Raw genomic sequence first — 18,705 nt, 5'->3', positions numbered from 1 at the left:
AAACAACTGTATATGGGGCCAGGTAGGATTTATACCAAAACTTCAATGTTTGTTCAATATTAAGAAAACTATTAATAAAATCAATGATGTTAATTTAAAAAAATCAAACACATGAGTATGTCAATAGATGAAGAAAAAACTATTAACAAAGTACAACATGTGTTTCCATTTAAAAAGCACTAAAAATCATATAAGTAAGCAAGACACTCCTTTATCATTGTAAATAACTAAAAACCAAAGGTGACCAAATATGATCATATCAATAAATCAAGGAGTAAATCAAGGATGTCAATTATCATCATTATTATTAACATAGTGCTAAAAAATGCCAGATCTTGCAGTAATTCAAGAACAAAGAATTGAGGAATAAGGATAGGCAAAGAAATAAAATTACTGCTTTTTGCAGATTATTATGACTTCAATAACAGCAGTATATAAAATAAATTCTTATAAATTATTAGCATTTCTACATGTTACCAACAACATTTAGCAGGAAGAGACAGAAAATGAAATTCCATTTAAAAAACTATGGGATGCATAAAATGCTCAATCTATCAAGACACACACAGTAACTATAAGGATACAATTACAAAAAGCACTACTGACAGAAATAATAACAGACCAAAATAAGTGAAGATATTAATCGCTTTGGGCTGGGCCAGTTGAAATATAAAAATAGCAATGCTACCTAAATTAATTTATTTAGTTCTATACTAATCAAACTACTAAACTACTTTAGAGAGCTACAAAAAATGATATCAACATTCAGCTGGAGGAACAAAATGTTAAGAATCTCAAGGATAATAGTTTTCAAAATGGGAAAGAAGGGGCCATAGCAGTGCCACATCTCAAACTATTCTACAAAGCAATAACCATCAAAATTTTGACTACTTGGTACAAAGGGCAGCTAAGTGGCACAGTGGCTTGCACTCTAGGCCTGGAGTTGGGAAGACCTGAGTTCAAATTTGGCCTCAAACACTTATTAGTTGTGTGATCCTGGACAAATAAATCACTTAAACCGTTTTTGCCTCAGTTTCCTTATCTGTAAAATGAGCTGGAGAAGGAAATGGAAAACCACTCTAATATCTTGGCCAAGAAAACCCCAAATGAGGTCCCAAAGAGTTGGTCACAGCTGAAACAACTAACCAACAACAACAAACTTGTTATAAAATAGAAAAGTCAATCTGTGGAAGAGATTACAAATAAACATAGTATATTTAGATAAATCCAAAGATCTCAATTCAAGGTAAACACTCAATATTTGATTTTTTTTTAAACCTAGCAATGACAAACAGCCATATGGAGAAAATTAGGCTTAGACTAAGATCTCATACCACAATAAGTTCCAAATGGTTATGTAATTTAGATGCAAATGGTGACATCATAAAAAAAATTAGAGGAGCACAAAGAAAATACCCATCATAAGTATGCATAGAGGAAGAGTTAATGATCAGACAGGGGAGACAGACATCACAGAAGATAAAATGGACAATTTTTATTGTGTAATATTGAACACATTTTCGCAGAAACAAAACCAATGCACGTAAATTTAGAAGGAAAATAATTAAATGGAAGAAAATCATCTCAGCAAGTTCCTCTGATAGGAAAGTGTGGTTCATGACCCAACAAGCCAGTGACATCATTCTTAGTACTGTAGTGTATGAACATGTAGGATATATGTGTTGCCTATCTAGGTTATTTGTAAGTCCATATGGGTTGTCTAAATGTGTCTCATGGAGAACCAAAAGAGATTTTTCCCTGGTAACTTGCTAACTCCTCTCTGAAATTAACTTTTTTTTATTAACTCAAGCTCTGCTTTGTAGCATTTACCTATTTCCACAGTGTAAATATTCACATTGAAAATTTGACAATCAGCTCTTATGAATTAGTTTGAGCTGGTTCCAGCATACCACTAAGTATAGGCCTAAAATTAAAATATTATAGGTATAAGCCTAAAATTATGTCTCTACGTCCTTCTACATATTGCTGGTCAATGGAAATGTTTTTTAAGGTTCAAGCTACTTTTGTGGTTGCTTTCCTTTAAAAGGGAAAAAGGTACCCAAAGTTTAGATTTGCAAGCTTAACTCCTTCCCATAAAATATTACTTACACAAAAGACTATCACAAAGTGAACAGCAAGTAAATCCATTTATCTGACAAAGAGAAATAATAATTTAGATATACTTCCCAGTCGTGAGCAACAAGAAGGAGGACTAGACAATTTTTATGATCCCCACAACCACTCAGGCCTCTCCAAAACAAAAATTATGCATCCAAGATAAAGCTTCAACTCTCTCCATAGTCTAGGACACCCAGAGTATAAAGGAAAAATTTAAAAAGTAAATTGATACTCACTGACCCTGAGTTCACTCAGTAACCCTCCCCCACCTCCCATGCAACCAGCATTTATCCTGCACTAGCAGACACAAGGACACGACACAGGCCTCCAATAAAACCCAGCCCAACACCATGCCACCTCCCTCTCCTTTCCAGTATGAGGAAGCCCCTGGATGAAGGCTGCAGATATTTGTCCTGGTCACGACAGCCAACCAGTGTGGCCACAGGCTTCAAAAGCAAAAGCCTACTGGGGGCACAGTCCAGTAGCACCAGTGGTACAAAGCACCAAACTTCCAGTACCAGGGAAATGAGGTAAGAAACAGAAGGACAAGGACACAATACCATTGCATATATGAGGAGGAATGGAATAAAATAGGGGAAGGACCATACAGTGCTCTAGTAACCTTGAGGGAAAGAGCACAGCATCCAGACCAGTTCTGACCACCCAAAGTAACTAGTGAATCATAAACTGCCAGGCTTTGAGATCCATCCCCCAAGGAAACTGCAGCCTGGGGGGAAGGGGATCAGAAAGTGAGTAACAGAGGAAAAATAATAACATTAAAAGAAAATATGCTCACTATGCAAGCAAAACTGATCTCCAAGGCAGGATTAAGACAACCTAAATATCATAGGTCTCCTAGAAGAACATGACTGGACAAAAACAATCTTAAATCTATAATGAAGGAAATAATAGAAAAGAACTGCCCAGAACTTCTAAACATATACCAAATGAAAAAATTCACAAATCATCTCCAGAAAACAAGCCAAGACTGCAGACTCCAAAACACATAGTATTTAAATTTAACAATTCAATTCACTTTTTTTCTTCTGTTTTGTTTTGTTTCCTCTTTCCTGCGGTTCATTCTATTGGTTCTAATTCTTCCTTACAACATGACTAATGTGAAAATATGTTTAGCAATTTAATTTAGGAATTCAACAGAAATGTATATGTGTAGCCTATTTCAGATTGTGTGCTGGCTTGGGGAGGGAAGTGGGGAGGGGAGGGGGAGAAAAATCTAAAACTCAAAAACTTATGTGAGTGATGATAGATCAAAATAAATTAATAAAAAATAAAAAACAATGGCAAAAAAGCCAATTCAATTGAGAAACAAGGTCTGCATGCAATTAGGAGAAAAACTTTCAATTACAAATGAAAGGACATTCAAACAATGCAAGAACATTCTCCACCTACCAGAAAACTGTGCTCTGAAAGTGCAGTGGAGCTCAGGATGCAGCCAAGGGTGACTTAGCCTGTAAATCTGAGCTTAAACATACATGAGAAACAATGGATGTTCAATAGTAAAGAAGCATTTAAAAGTTTTTAGAAAGAAAACGAGAAGTGAAAAAAAAACTATTTCCTTCTTCAATACCAGACAACAAAAAAGGAAGAGTGAATAAATACATCAACCAAGGACAGCAACAGCTACAGAGTGACAGCAGTGAGACCAGCAAGAGACTTCTTTTGAAATGTACACAAGGAGGCAGAGGTGAAGATGGAAATCTGGTGTAAAATGAAGAGGTAAGCAGGGGACATTCCTTTTTTTTGTATGGGTGGAGGCAATTGGGGTTAAGTGACTTGCCCAGGGTCACACAGCTAGTAAGTGTCATTTGGTCTGAGGCCAGATTTGAACTCAGGTCCTCCTGACTTCAGGTGCTCAATCCACTGTGCCACCTAGCTGCCCCAAGCAGGGGACATTCTAGACCAAACCTGGTGACACACTACTTTTTAGATGAATCAAATTTTTTTTTTGTGGGACTGCATTGCAACATGGGAAGCTGCAAGAAAGGGGCAAGGGAGAGGACCAGGACACAGAAGAATGGATGATATGTCCAGGTCAAATCAAGGACTAGCAATGAGCAGAAGGTGACCTCTGTGGTTCCCAGAAAGAGAAGGGTGAGGAAAGGGGAAAGACTAAAACAGGGGAAGGGAGAAGGCCTCACTTCAGTGGTGGGAGGTAGTTCCACTGACGAATATTTCTAAGGTCAAGAAGAGATGGTCTGTGAAGGGAGATGGGGACTTTGCACTGGATGAGGCTTGAGGGATTTGGTGCTTAAAAAGTCTACTTGTCTTACCTAGGGAGAATATCGGAACTCATAGGGGCAACTGGCAGAGGGAGAAGAGATTTTTGAGGCAAATGGAGAAAAAGGTGAGTAATCAGAGGACACAGATTAGTAGTGGACTGCACAATCAGACGGAGGTGGCCTATCATGAGGTAGTGTCCTCTCTGACATTTGCAATAATTAACATTGTTCAGTACACATTAAGTACGTACTATGTGCCAGCCACTATGCTAAGTGTTAGGGATACAAAAGAGACAAAAGACAGTTCTTACCCTCAAGGAGCTTGTAATCTAATAAGGGAGAGAACATAAAAACATATATACAAAGCAAGCTAAATAAGAAATAATTTACAGAGGGAAAAATAATTTACAGAGGAAATAAAAAGGATTAGGGAAGGCTTCCTGTAGCAAGGCTTCCTGTAGCAGGTGGGATTTTACTTGGGACTTAAAGAAAGGCAGGGAGGTCAACAGAGCAGAGAAGAGAGAGCTTTTCAAACCTGGGTACTGCCAGAGAAAATGACCACAGCCAAGAGATGCAGTATCTTATTCGTGGAACAGCCAGGAGGCCAGTGTCACTGGATCAAAGAGCAGGTCAGGGAGCATGATATAAGAAGACTAGAAAGGTGGGAGGGGGCTAGGCTATGAGGGGCTTTGAATGCTAGGAACACAGCATTTTACATTTGTACCTGGAGGCAATAGGGAGACCCTGGAGTTTATTGGGGGGTAGAGGAGGAGTGTTACATGATCAAACTTCCATTTTAAGAAAATCACATTAGTGGTTGAATTGAGAATAGACTGGATTTGAGGCATGCAGACCCACTCCAGGCTATTGCAGTAATCAAGGCATGAGGTGAGGCTGTCCTGCACTAGAGTAGTGGCAGGATCAGAGAGAAGAGGTGTATTCAAGAGATGTTCAAGAGGAAATTGACAGGCCTTGGCACCATCTCGGATATGATGGATGAGAGACAGTGAATAATCCAGGATGACTCCTATGTTGGGAGCCTGATGGACAAGGAGAATGGTATTGCCCTCTACAGTAACAGGGAAGATAGGAGTGGGAGAGGGTGTAGGGGGAAAGGTAATGATTTCTGTTTTATATATGTTGAATTTAAGATATCTATTGGACATCTAGTTCAAGATATCTAAAAGGCAGTTTGAGGTCAGTAGAGAGATTGGGACAGCATAGGTAGATTTCAGGATCATCAACATAAAGGTGGTAATTAAATCCATGGTAGCTAACGAGATAACCAAGTGTGAAGGAGAAGAGAGAAGATGATATAGACTGAACCTTGAGAGATGCCTATGATGAGAAAGCGTGATCTAGAAGAGGGTACAGCAAAGGAGACAGAGAAGTAGTAATCAGATTAGCAGGAGGAAAACAGGAAAGAATAGTGTTCAAAAACCTGTTCTGGGACACAGAAAAATGGAAAAGAGGAAACCACAGGGCAGACACTACAAAGCAGTGGCAGAAATTGCCTGTAGGGAACAGCCTAAAGAAAAGACATGGTTATGTGCGTGTAATCTTCCCTATTAGAATGTGAGCTCCTTGAAGGTGGAAATAGTTTTTGCCTTTCTTTATATCCTCACCCCTTAGCACAGTATCTGACACAGAGTAATGACTTAATAAATACTTATTGGATAACTGACTGCCTATGAATATATCTAAGCTCTTTTGGCTTCCTCATCATTTTGGATTCCTTAAATCATTTACACTTCCATAAGAAATGGTGATAGTTCACATCAATCTTTTTATTTAGTTCCCACTTTTTGACACTGGTCATTTGTTTAAATCAGTCAAATTAGGTATGTTTTATTGTGGGCTGTATCTTCTCATTTTTATTTTTTCATGTACTTCAGTTATATTCCTGATGCAGGCTTTCATCACCTCATACCTGGACTATTGAAACATCCTTCTTGTTGGTCTCCCTGCCTCACGTCTCTACCCACTCTAAACTATTCTCCTCTCAGTCATCAAAGTGATTTTCCTAAAGAACAGATCTGACCATGTCACCCCCACTACACATTAAATTCAAATATAAAATGCTCTGTTTGGTATTGAACATCCTTCACAACCTGTACCCTTCCTAACTGTCCAGTCTTCTTTCACTTTACTCCCCTCAAAGTACTCTGCAATCTGCTGACACAGGCCGCCTTATTATTCAAGGCACAAAGACAACATGTTTAGAATCTGTGCCTTTTCACTGACTATCCCCATCCCTAGAATGGTCTTCCTCCTTGCCTTTGCCCCCCGTACTCCCTGGACTCTTCCAAGACTCAGACAAAATCCTATCTTCTAAAGAGGTTCCTCTACCACCATTGCTAGAGGCTGCCCTCTGAAATGTCCTTCTAATTACTCTTATATGAAGATAGATATTGTCATGTGATCTTCCCACTTTAGAATGTGAGGTCTTTGGGGACAGGGATGGTGTTTTTGCCTTTCTTCCAGTCCCTAGTATAGTTTATCGAACACAATGAGCAATCTATAAATAATTGTTGACTGATTCACCACATTCAACAACTTGATGCTCTTCATGAAGGAAATATTCATAATGTATATGGCTTCTAAGTAAACTACAAACCTTTGGAATATTCCATTTCTTGATCCTATACTGTATTTCCAGAATAGTTTTTGCTGTCCTCTCTATGTCCATCTTAAGGTTGCCAAATATCAAAGTAAATATCAACAGTTCGAGGGATGTTCAGCTCAATTCAATAAATACATATTGTATGTAAGGTAGTGCTTAAGCACTGGAAATACAAAAAATGAAAAGACAGTCCCTTCCCTCAAGGAGTTTACATTTTATTTATATTCTTGTCAAATTTTTTATAGAATTTCTTTAGAATGCATATTGGTGCATAAGAGGCAATTATTTTAAGAGTGGTCTATTTGCTTATACCCATCTTGAGTATGCAACAGTCTTCCATGGGACAATGTTTCTTGTCTTTTGGTATATGATGAAACCTACTCTACCAACTTCTGTATTCATCTCCCCAAGAAGAACTTGTAAGTCATTCTTTCACTTCACTGTAATCTTTTTTTCTGGTGATACTATTATCCTAAGATGTCAATATGGATGTTTCGATTTCTCTAGTAATGTAAAAACTCATTGATGTTGAACAAATATTATACTTTAGGAATAACAACTGTTGATTTAATGTTTGTAGGTAGAATGAGAATGCTCTGATTCTTAGTATCTTCTATCCCCTCTCCCCTCCCCAACTCTCTCACCATCGTGTAAATAGAATGAGGGGGAGAGATCATAGGACTAAGTTGTTCTCTCTTTTTAATCTGCTTCATAGGTCTCCATGATCTAAAAGTTCATCACCTAGTGATCAATATTCTGTTAATTAGCCTTTCTCTGTTGTGGTTCAGTCATGTCTGACTCTTCATTTTTTCCATGGAGTTTTCTTAGCAAAGTGGTTTGCCATTTCCTTCCCCAGTGGATCACCATTTTTTTTTTTTGGTCAGAGCTCTCTACCAGGACCTGTCTGTTTTAACCCTGCATGGCATAACTCGTAGTTTCACTGACCTATGCAAACCCCTCAGCTACAAGGCAGTTATCCAGAAGGGGCCTTTTTAGCAACCAGGGATTGAGGGACTTGGCAAGCATCACACAGCTAGTAATTGTCTGAGGCTGGATTTGAACTCAGGTCTTCCTGTGTCCAGGAGTAGCACTTTTTCTGTTGAGCCACCTAGCTGTCTATGAACCTTCCTCTACTTAAGTCAATTGGTCCTCTATCTGTCTGAGATGGCTAACACAATTGGATAGCCTCTGTGCTCTTACAAGTTGTAGTAGCATGCACCAGAACTTGTGTTTTGCTGTGATACCCTTTAAGAATGTAACATAAGCCCCTACCACAAGAAGGCATATAAGTAGGACTTTTGATCTTAATATAAAAATAGCGAATGGGCCTATGACTTCATTCATCTAAGGGACTACAATTATGAGAATATTCCCTCTACCCTGCAGATCGGCACCTTTTTTTACCATTTATAATCTCACAGAATTGCTTAGGATATCTGATGTTATTTATATAACGTATTATGATTTACAAAGTGTTTTTAGATAGTATCTCATTTGATGTTCACTCACAGCAATCCTTTAAGGAAAACAGTGTAGGTGTTATCCCTATTTAAAGATGAGGAAAAGAAGGTGAAGTGATTTTTCCAAGGTGACAAAGCTATCAATCAGTCAACCTGGGGTTTGAACTTTAAAGTCTCTTTTCTGCCTCCCACTAGTCCCTCAGATATTCAGAGTTCATGACAACAGGGCATTGGCATAATGTAAACATTTTGGTTTTATATACCAGAACTTTAAGTTACACCACTACATATAAACATCTGATTCACAGAAATGTATTTTAGATACTAACCAGGCTTTGCTAAGTGCCCATCTTCATAACTTCCCCCTGCCAAGAAAACCATTTTCTTGCAATCTGGAGGTGAGTAGTGAGTATTACAATGACAGGAGTTGAAATTATTGCAACGCTAAAAAAGAAAGAAATTAGTGCAATTGGTTATTACGTTAAAATGTTTTTTGAAAAGGAGACATATTATTCATCACACTTATTAATTCTTGAAGCATGAAGCAATTCTTAAAACTTTAAATTAATCTCAATTTTTTCATCACAATCAAGCAAGGGTCTTAGTATGAGAAAAGAGGGAATCAAAAAGTGATGGAAAAGGTTAAGATGAAATTATTCACCTCTTTTGGTCTATACCTTCAATCAAAGTATATTCAGATAATAGGGACACTTCTGAATGCCTACCTTGCATGACCACATTAAGTAAATCTCTATGTTGTGATCATTCATCATCTTAATCATCAAGACTTCTAAAGCTATATATGTTATGTTCATTCTTATTAAGGAGGAATACACCCTTCTGTGGCAATAAGCAACAAAACACAACCTTAACTCCTCTTCTGCAGAGGTGGTGGTGGTATCGAGAAGCAGAAGTATGCTCTGCCTAGAGCAGCAATGTGCTGTGCAGTAGAAATGCTCATCAAAAGAACTTAAGGGGGCAGCTAGGTGGCACAGTGGATAGAGCACTGGCCCTGAAGTAAGGAGGACCTGAGTTCAAATCCAGCCTCAGACCCTTCACACTTACTAGCTGTGTGACCCTGGGCAAGTCACTTAACCTCATTGCCTTGCCCCAAAAAACAAACAAACAAACAAAAGAACTTAAGAATAGAGGGAACTAGGACAGGGCACTAGTGTGGTGGGTTTAGGGGGCTCCACTAGGCAAGAAGGAAAGGAGACTAGCATTCAGCTAGAGACAGTTCTGTCCTCCAAGAAGGGATAAAGACTGGTCAAAAGTGAATGCCTCATCGTGGGAGGAAGCTGAGATAGCTTTGAGATCTGGCCCTAGGAGATCTACAACCAAAGGAGAAGGAAAAAGAAATTGAGTGATAGGGAAATATAAGGACAACACACTAAAATTACCAAAGGTTTTAGCAGGAAGGAAATTCATTTTGAAGTGCTGAAGACAAGAAGAAAAACTGACAGAGAAGATATTAAAAGAAAACAGACATGCAAATGAATCTTAAACATCTCAATAAATATTATAAGACAAAGGAAAATAAATCAACACCTAAAGGGGCAGAGGATCTTGTAGATTACCAAGAGGACATGGAACCAGAGAAGTAATGTTCCCAAATGATTTGGGAGAGAAATAAGAACTGTGAAATAAGAATTTGTGGCCTTCACAGCAGAAATAATGGTTAGAATAGGAACACTGAATTCTACAGTGGAAAATCTACTAATTAGAAATTCAGATACACAGAAGTGATGGTCAATATAGAAGAAAGGAAAAAATGTTTTAAAACATGAAAAAACAAAACATATTGATCTCAAAGACAAATTGGATAGAGATACCTTAAGTAAGAATCATAAGTCTCAGAAAAGCTTAACAAATCAAAAAACCTGAACACCATAATGGTGAGGAAAAAAAGATTATTTTCTTATTATGTTAATAACCAAATATATTAGGGGACCCAAAGATACTCCTTTTGCTTGCTCATTGAAAGCCCAGTTTCTCAAGGACATTTCTGACCTTGACCAAAAATTTACCGCACCCAGACCATCTTCTCTTGGTGAAATTTGTACCGTAACCCCACCATTGTTCAACTTAGGTAGGACTGGGTGGAGAATAGATTCTTTTGTATAAATTGCTAAAGGTGGAATGATCTGGGAGAGTGCTGACATGATCAAAGTCACATCCCTAGCCTCTCATTAGAAAAAGCCCACCTAAATTACATATATCTCCTTTTGAAATGCTTTTTGGACACACTCCTAATCCAAGCAAAATCTTTTTCCCCAGTATTATTACTTGGGGGAGATACGTCTGATGCTTCCTAAATACAGGAATTACAAATCAAGATGCAGGAACTCCTGCTCAAGATATAACCCAAGCCACCGCTTGGACAACTGTGAGATTAATAGAGATTAATTCTTTAGCAAAGGCAGTCTGCAGAACCCCTTGGCCTTCATGACTCCAGGCCTGGTCCTCTATCCACTATAACATCTTGTTGCCTATAAAAAAGAGATGAATCAAAACCGATTTTTTTTTGTAGATAGCTATGACATTTAAAGCTGTTTTAATGCTAACATGTGTTTCCTATAGAACACAGTGATTTCATAAATTAATTGATTTAAAAGTATGTGCTGGTTATACATTTTTATATAAAAAAATAAATTTTATATAGTGAATTCTGCCAAAAAAAAAGAGAGATGAGAGGACACTCCCAACTCATCCCTTCATGGAGTGAGAGACTTTATCAATGTATTGATCAATTGTGCTAATTTTTTCCTTTTCCTTTTCTTTTATCCCTAAAAAATATTATTTGTTGAATTACATGGTTTTCTGGGAGGAAAGTGAGAGAGATAACTGAGAAAACTATAAGGACAGAAAAAAACAAAAGACATTAATAAAAAAAAAAAAGAAAGCAAAACTTATATGCTCCAAATGCCTTAGCATCTAAATCCTTAAAGAAAAAAATCAACTAAATTAAGGAACAGAAAGATTTTTTTAAAGTTGAGAAATTGAGTAAATTTCTGGAAAAATTAGAGCAAAAAGACTCATGGCATCTTCTAAATAGGACTGCTGAAGTATATGTATACACACATACACACACACACATACACATACATACTCTATTTCTCCACATTATTTATTTATTTATTCATTTATTTGTTCATTTATTTATTTATTTTTCAACATAGAACTTTTAAAAGAACTGCACATTTATCAGGGCATAGTAAGATTGAAAATAAATACAAAAGGGTAGAAATACTACACTAAACACATCCTTTACAGACCTTAGCACAGTATAATAATAATCAGTCAAGTAGCACAAATAAACAGACCCAACTTAAGACTTGGCAATGAAATTGAAAACAATGATTGGGCCACAGAACAAATCATAGAAACAATTATTATGTGAAAGAAAATCATAATGATGAAATGATATAACACAATTTCTGATATGCAAATAAAGCATTCCTCAGGCGAAAATATATTACTAAAAATATACACGAACATAATGGAAAAGTGATGAACTGAATATACATTTAAACATTAGAAACCCAATAAATAAAACTAAAATAGATACAAAAGAAGAGATATTGAAAATTAGAATAAAAAGAGATAAATTATAATCCAAAGATTATAGAATTTGTAATCAAAACCAGAAGCTCATTATTTGAAAAAAGTAACAAATTGATAAGATCAACATCTTACATCATTTATCAAGATCAGATCAAAAAAGATAACATGACATACATATACAGGGAGACATCATAAGAAAACTAAAAGAATATAGAACACATTACATATCAAACTTATGGATAGAAGAACAAATTATGAATAAACAAGAGATAGAGAACATTGTGTGATGTAAAATTGGTAATTTTATTGCATTAAATTAAAAAGGGTTTGTACAAATAAAACTGATGTAGCCAAAGTTAGAAGGAAAGCAGAAAATTGGGGAGGGGGCAATTTTTATAGACAGTTTCTCAGATAAAAGTCTCATATCTCAAATATAGAGAACTTTATCAAATTTATAAAACTATAAGCTGTTCCTCAATTGATAAATGATTAAAGGATATGAACAGGTAGTTTGGGGATGAAGAAATCAAAGTTATACGTCATATGAAAAAGTGCTCTAAATCATTATTTATCTGAGAAATTTAACTTAAAACAACTTTGAGATATCTTACACCTATCAGATTGGCTAAAATGGTAGAAGGGGAAAATGACAAATGTTGGAGGGGATGTAGAAAAACTTGGTTGGTCTGTTGTCAGAACCATGAACTGATCCAACCATTTTGGAGAGCAATCTGGAATTATGCTCAAAGAGCTATAAAATTGTGTATACTCTTTGACCCAGCAATACCACTATCAGGTCTGTTTCCCAAGGTGATCAGAGAAAAAAGAAAAGAACCTCCATGTTCTAAAGTATTTGTAGCAACTCTCTTTGTTGTGGCAAAGAACTAGAAGTTGCGAGGATATCATCAACTGGGGAATGGCTAACCAAGTTGTGGTACATGGTTGTAATGGAATACTATTGTGCTGCAAGAAATGATGACTTGGTTGGTTTTAGAAAAACATAGCAAGTCTTACATGAAATAATGAAAAGTGAAATAAGCAGAACCAGAGAATGTTCTGTACAATAACAGCAATATTGTTCAAAGAATAGTGTGAATGACTAAGTTATTTCAAGTATTATAACTACTCAAATCAACTACAAAGGACCTATGAAGGAAGATGCTATCCACATCCAGAGAAAGAACCAATAAATAGGGGTGTGTGTGTGTGTGTGTGTGTGTGTGTGTGTGTGTGTGTGTGTGTCTGTGTCTGTGTGTGTGTATGTGTGTGTAAGAAATGGCTTTCTCCTGAATGGAGGGAGGGGAGGAAGGGAGGAAGAAGGAAGGAAGGGAGAAAGGACAGTTTGAAACTTAAAATGTAACAATAAAATACATTTTTTTAAAAATTCTGTTACCTTGAAGATTTCTAAAGGGAAAAATCAGCCAGCCAGAAAAACTGCTAAAAAGCTGCAGCCAAAGAGTTTATTATGCTGGAAAAGATTAATTAAATTTCATACTTGAAGTAGTTGTCCCAGTAAGCAGGACTAATTCCCACTTTAGGCTTTCAGCAAAAAATTAGATTTTTGAAAAGAGAAAAAAAACCTACAAGATACTTCTCTCTAATTTCAGCCTTGGTCATGTTGGAATTACAGAGATAAAGTCAAATAATCACAGAAAGGCAAACTTTTTTGGTTTGTAGAACTGCTAAAAACATCTTAGTAGATTTTAGAGGTTTGGAAATTAAGGAGAATTGGAGATGAATCACTAAAGAGTTTGAAGATTAATCACTTTAAGATCGAAGGGGAGAACTCCTGGACCTTTGGGTAATATCAGGAACTCACTCCTTCTGAAACAGTGAATTTTGGGGTATCACTCTGTAGAATTAAATTCTGTAAAAGTGTCAGGGGTAAATAACACTTAGATCATTTTTTCCTAAGGTCAGATAAGAGCTATTGTTTTAGTGAATGAAGGCAGGCAGCTAGCAATCCCAAAGTGAAGGGGAAAAAATAAGTATGCAGTTTGCATTTTATATTAACTCTTCTTTCACCATGAAAAGAGTAAAGGTTGTTTAAATCAAGGAACAATTTAAAAATTGGTAAAATTTAATAAAAGAATGGAAAAGGTGCTCTAAACTGAAAAGGGAGGGATACCCTGAACTCCTCCATCCCAACTTAGGTGACCCCTAAACAAGATCAGGGAGTCTCTGAGCCTCCACCTCCACCTCAGCTCAGACTCCCCTCTGACTCCCATCCCAATTCAGAGATTCCCCTCTAACTCCTACTCTACTTCAAAAACCCACTGTGACTCTCTCAGCTCGAAGACCCCCTGTGACTTTCCCAGCTCATAGACCCCCCACACACTCTGTTAATCCCTCTCATCTTAAATCAGTTTCCCAAATAAAGGTATTGGACAAAAAAAATGCTGGAAAAATGCAGGAAAACTTGAGTTACATTCTGGTCTTGGAAATTTATTAGCTATGTGAATTTAAGCAAGTGATCTTATCTGTTTGACTGTTTCCTAATCTGTAAAGAGGAAAATAATAATGGTACCCCCCCCACCAGGGTTGTTGTGAGGATCAAAATGATACAATGATTGTGAAGTACTTAATACACTGACTAGCATATGGTAAGCACCATATAAATGTTGACTATTATTATTTCTTTAATTGAATGTAATTGCATATCTCATTTTAATTGTGATTAATACAAAACACCAAAGGTAATAAGATCAATAATTTTTCATGTAAGATACTTTGGAAACGCATTCAGATGAATTGATACCGTGTGACTGATAATAAGTTTTGTTTAATGTTTTAAATACATGATATTGTGTTATTATTATGCTTCTAATTCTCTTACATTGTGAAATTTGGAAAATCATAGAAATGCTATTATAAAAACAACTTTTTTTTTAATCTGGATGCTGTTAGGTTATGAATTGAGTTTTTAAAAGAATAATTAAAAATAGATATTTAAAAACAAATATTTAATGTGGTATATTTTGTTTTTTAAAAGATAATATAGTTTACTATAATAAAGTTTTCCTTTAAAAATGTTTGGCTATCACTTATAAAATTATGAAAATATATAGGTGGTTTAAAGATGTAACTTCAACATACTGATACGAGTCAACTATCAGGTATCTGTTGCATGTCTGAAATCTCAGAATACAGTTAGCTTTAATTTATAAGTAAGGGATAAAGGAAATATAACTATTAGGGCAATGTGGGAAAATTAATAGTATTCAAGCACTAAGCTGTGGTTAATGAAATTTTGCTATTTGAAGTAAAAATTCTTGGTACTATAATTTACCATTGTTTCAAATTTTGATTACAGAGATGATTGTCTTAATTGTCATGAATCCAATAATAGAAAATGGCACGTGCTGTAGTCTGAGAACTACAGGTGGAAGTCTGTACCTAAAAGTTGAGGGGATGGCTTTGCAGTGGCCTAAGGTAGGAGCCTCTTGACTCAGTCTCCCCATTGTGCTACTTCCTTCCTGAACAGGAAATTTCCACCTGGTTTATCCTGAACCTTGTTTTTGATACCCTGTGACTACATGACAGGCTGTCAGATATGACTCATGCCTAGAATCAAACAAAGGTAAAGGAGTTTTTCCTCTGTTATAGGATATGTGTCCCTGAGGGGATGAGTCTTGACACTGTTATAACTGTCCCTCCTTTTTCATTTCATAGCAAATTTATATAATAAGGGCAGGTGAGCAGTAGAAGTTTTGTGAGTACAGTGCTAAATCTGTTAATTAACAGAATGATACCAGAACATCTCTGAGTTACTATAATAGGATTCAAGTATAAAAAAATCTCACAATTTTGATCTGTATTTGTGGTCAAATTATAATATAGGGACAATATCTTCCTAAAGGGGGAATCAAACAAATTAGACAAAGATATAATATAAAAGTTTTCTAATAAAATGAAAAAGTAAAATTTGAGGAAGCAACAGGATTAGACTTGTTTCCTCTAAGAATTATACACATATGATTGTCTTCTAAATGTATCTAGCATGGAAATTCAGATTTTGAGTATGTTTTAGTAATAAGTTCTCAAAATTGGATTAATGATTTTACATATAAAATTGCATTGATAATTGTAAAGAAAGTAAAATTATTTTCCATTTTTTAAAGTACCTGCATGATAATTTTAAAGAGCAGAAGAGTTCATTTTATAAGATAGACCTTCAGGAATTTTTTAATACTCTTATATAAGGTACAGTGTTTAGGTAAAGATGAAAAAAACAGCAAATGGTATATAAAAACTGAAATTCTCTAAAGTCTTAAGTGAATTATGGGTTCCTGATTTGATGTTCTTCTTATAGCTCTGCTGTTAATAGGATTAGCTCCTTAAGGCTTGAACTGGTTTTCATCACATGAATCAAATTTAAGAGATTGTACTAAACTGCATTAAGTCTTGTTATCAGCAGATTTTAGCAGAATTATCTTGGAATCTCCACAAGTGGTTTGGAACCAGAGAAGCAGAGTACTCTTCAGAGCTGTCCTGAGAATAAGGCCTATTCCAGAATGTTCAAGAGAAGATATACAAGCACCAGAGACATGAAACATGACACATCTGGGACTCAAAATATGCTAATTAAGTGGACATTGGGAGTGGGTTACTAGGATACAAGGAGACTTGTTGTTAGTTAATATTGATGATTGTTATTATATTGCTTTGGCCTTTTGTTTCATGGTGTTTATGTTGAAGTTAGTTCGTTGTGAGTTTGATCTATAACCTGACATGTAATTCTGATTATGAATATATGAAGAACCTTATAGATTCGGCTTATAGATAAGTGATCCATGGGGGAGTAGGCCTGTCATGAATCAAAAGGGGGAAATTGAGGGAACTGAGGGGACTGAAGCAGCAAGTGGTGGTGGGAATTTAGTGAACCACACTCACTCCATCTTATGACAACTCTGGAGCTAGTTCAGTTCCCTTTCTATTCAATTATAGGTCTAATAAAATGTTTGTCTTCTGAGAAAGGAGAATTCAATTAGGGGAATCATGAGAAAACTACTGCATTGTTTGAACTAGCCCCGCATGCCTAGCAGGTTGGATTACATCTACCTGCTGCTTAGAGACCCTTAACTAAGGACCTAGGTTATACTGTCCAGAAACCCAGTCAGATCCAATGACTGATGCAACAAATTTTCTCAGTTATACATCTCAAGCAACCCATATGGTTTATCTGTTATCAATAAGTTATTGTTTACATGTTCCTTTGATTGTTTCCACACACTTGGGGGAAGTAGGACACATCTTTTTCTGATTTCAGGGTACTGCACCTGTTTGCTCTCCCCCTCCCAACATGGAAAGTCCCTAATCTTTCCTCTAATTAGAAATCAGATGGCCTAATGTTGTAGGCTGGTTAACTGTTTCCTTTTAATTAATTGGTCTTATTTGATTGATTGTTTTTAATATATAAAAATCTGTTTCTCCCTATATTCCGGGTCCAGCCCTAAACCAAGGAAGTCTGGTCCCAATTTGTTGGGCAATTGGTATTCAATGGTTAATAAATCAATATGTTCAGAAGCTTGATCCTTTGTTTCCTCAGTCATTTCATATTTCGCCCACCACCTGGGTTGCATAATCAGGGATATGGTAGGGGAGAGGCCCTACCATGATGCAGGGTCTTCTCTGACATCTGCAGTAATTGACATGGTTCTAGGAGGGAGGCATAACCAAAAAAAAAAAAAGGGGGAACCCACAAGGGGGAAAAAACTACAAGGGAGAGTCTAGAATAGATACATTGGAAGCTATGATTGTATGAGGAATATAGAGAAAAGAGAGAGGCATGGTAAGTATAGAGGTTATGAATCTGAATGAGGGTCTAGCGTAGACAGAAAGAGAGGATGGATAATTAAGAGAGTGAAAGAAATCCATTTTGGAAAGGGGTACACAAAAAATGGAATTTTAAAAACTGATGAACAAAACTAGTTGAAGGTAAGTTGAAGAGGACAGTAGCATCTATATGACTGAAAGGGGAAAAAAAGGAGGGGAAGAATTACATAACCAGATAAATCACGAGAAAAAAAGGAATTAATAAGCAAAACTCCAAAAGGAAAGAGGAAACAAAGGAGAAGGGGTGTCAGGGAGCAGGAAAGAGAGCCAGTGAGAACAGAGCCACCTTAAAAAGAATAAGATAAAGTAACTGAAGGAAAATAATACTTTGTCTACAGCAGAAAAGGGAAAATCATAACAAAAAAATTAGAGACAGATGGAGGAAAATATAAATTTAATTATCATAATTTCAAATGTGAGTAGATTAAATAATAGAGCAAAAAGTGACAGACTGAATAAGAAAACAAAAACCTACAATCTGCTGTTTACAAGAAACCTATTTTAAAAGCAAAGACTTACACAAAATAAAAGATGGAAAAAATTGACTATTCATCAATTTAATCTAAAAAAGCAAGTGTTAACAATCAAGCTATCTGACAAAGTAAAAACATTCGATAAATAAAATGGGACAAACAAGGAAACTATATTATCCTGAAATAGATAACAAACCAATATCAGCAATAAACTTATACTCTCCAAATGCCTTAGCATCCAAATTCATACAGGAAACATTATCCGAGCTGCACAAAGACACAGACTAATACTGACAGGAGACTTCAAGAGCCCTCTCTCTATTTTGGATAAGTCTAACAGAAATATAAATAAAAGGGAAAATATGGAACCGAACTGCTAGAGAAACGAGACT

At 36.1% G+C, this 18,705-nt stretch overlaps 1 protein-coding gene and 1 long non-coding RNA gene across 7 annotated transcripts in view; one reads left to right on the top strand and one right to left on the bottom strand.

Moving 5' to 3' along the window:
• ADAM18 (ADAM metallopeptidase domain 18) overlaps positions 1-18,705 on the bottom strand; it is a 138,627-nt gene that overhangs the window by 18,079 nt on the left and 101,843 nt on the right. For all 4 annotated transcript variants that reach the window (XM_020985217.2, XM_020985219.2, XM_020985218.2 and 1 more), the window contains one exon: positions 8,771-8,885. In XM_020985217.2, the coding sequence (XP_020840876.1) occupies positions 8,771-8,885 (115 nt within the window). The remainder of the gene's footprint in view (positions 1-8,770; positions 8,886-18,705) is intronic.
• On the top strand, positions 2,552-17,537 carry LOC110207566 (uncharacterized). Of its 3 annotated transcripts, none has more exons than XR_013484594.1 (4): positions 2,552-2,648; positions 3,710-3,855; positions 4,414-4,483; positions 15,319-17,537. It is a non-coding gene; the product is annotated as an uncharacterized LOC110207566 (long non-coding RNA). The 3 variants fall into 3 exon arrangements; XR_002324218.2 differs by lacking the exon at positions 2,552-2,648 and having other exon boundaries at positions 3,469-3,855; positions 15,319-15,585; positions 16,423-17,537; XR_013484593.1 differs by lacking the exon at positions 2,552-2,648 and having other exon boundaries at positions 3,519-3,855.

The sequence above is a fragment of the Phascolarctos cinereus genome, unplaced genomic scaffold (genome assembly GCF_003287225.1).
Source record: "Phascolarctos cinereus isolate Bilbo 61053 unplaced genomic scaffold, phaCin_HiC Scaffold_2;HRSCAF=192, whole genome shotgun sequence".
In the NCBI taxonomy this organism is placed as follows: domain Eukaryota; kingdom Metazoa; phylum Chordata; class Mammalia; order Diprotodontia; family Phascolarctidae; genus Phascolarctos; species Phascolarctos cinereus.
This window is presented reverse-complemented; position numbering and strand designations above follow the sequence as displayed.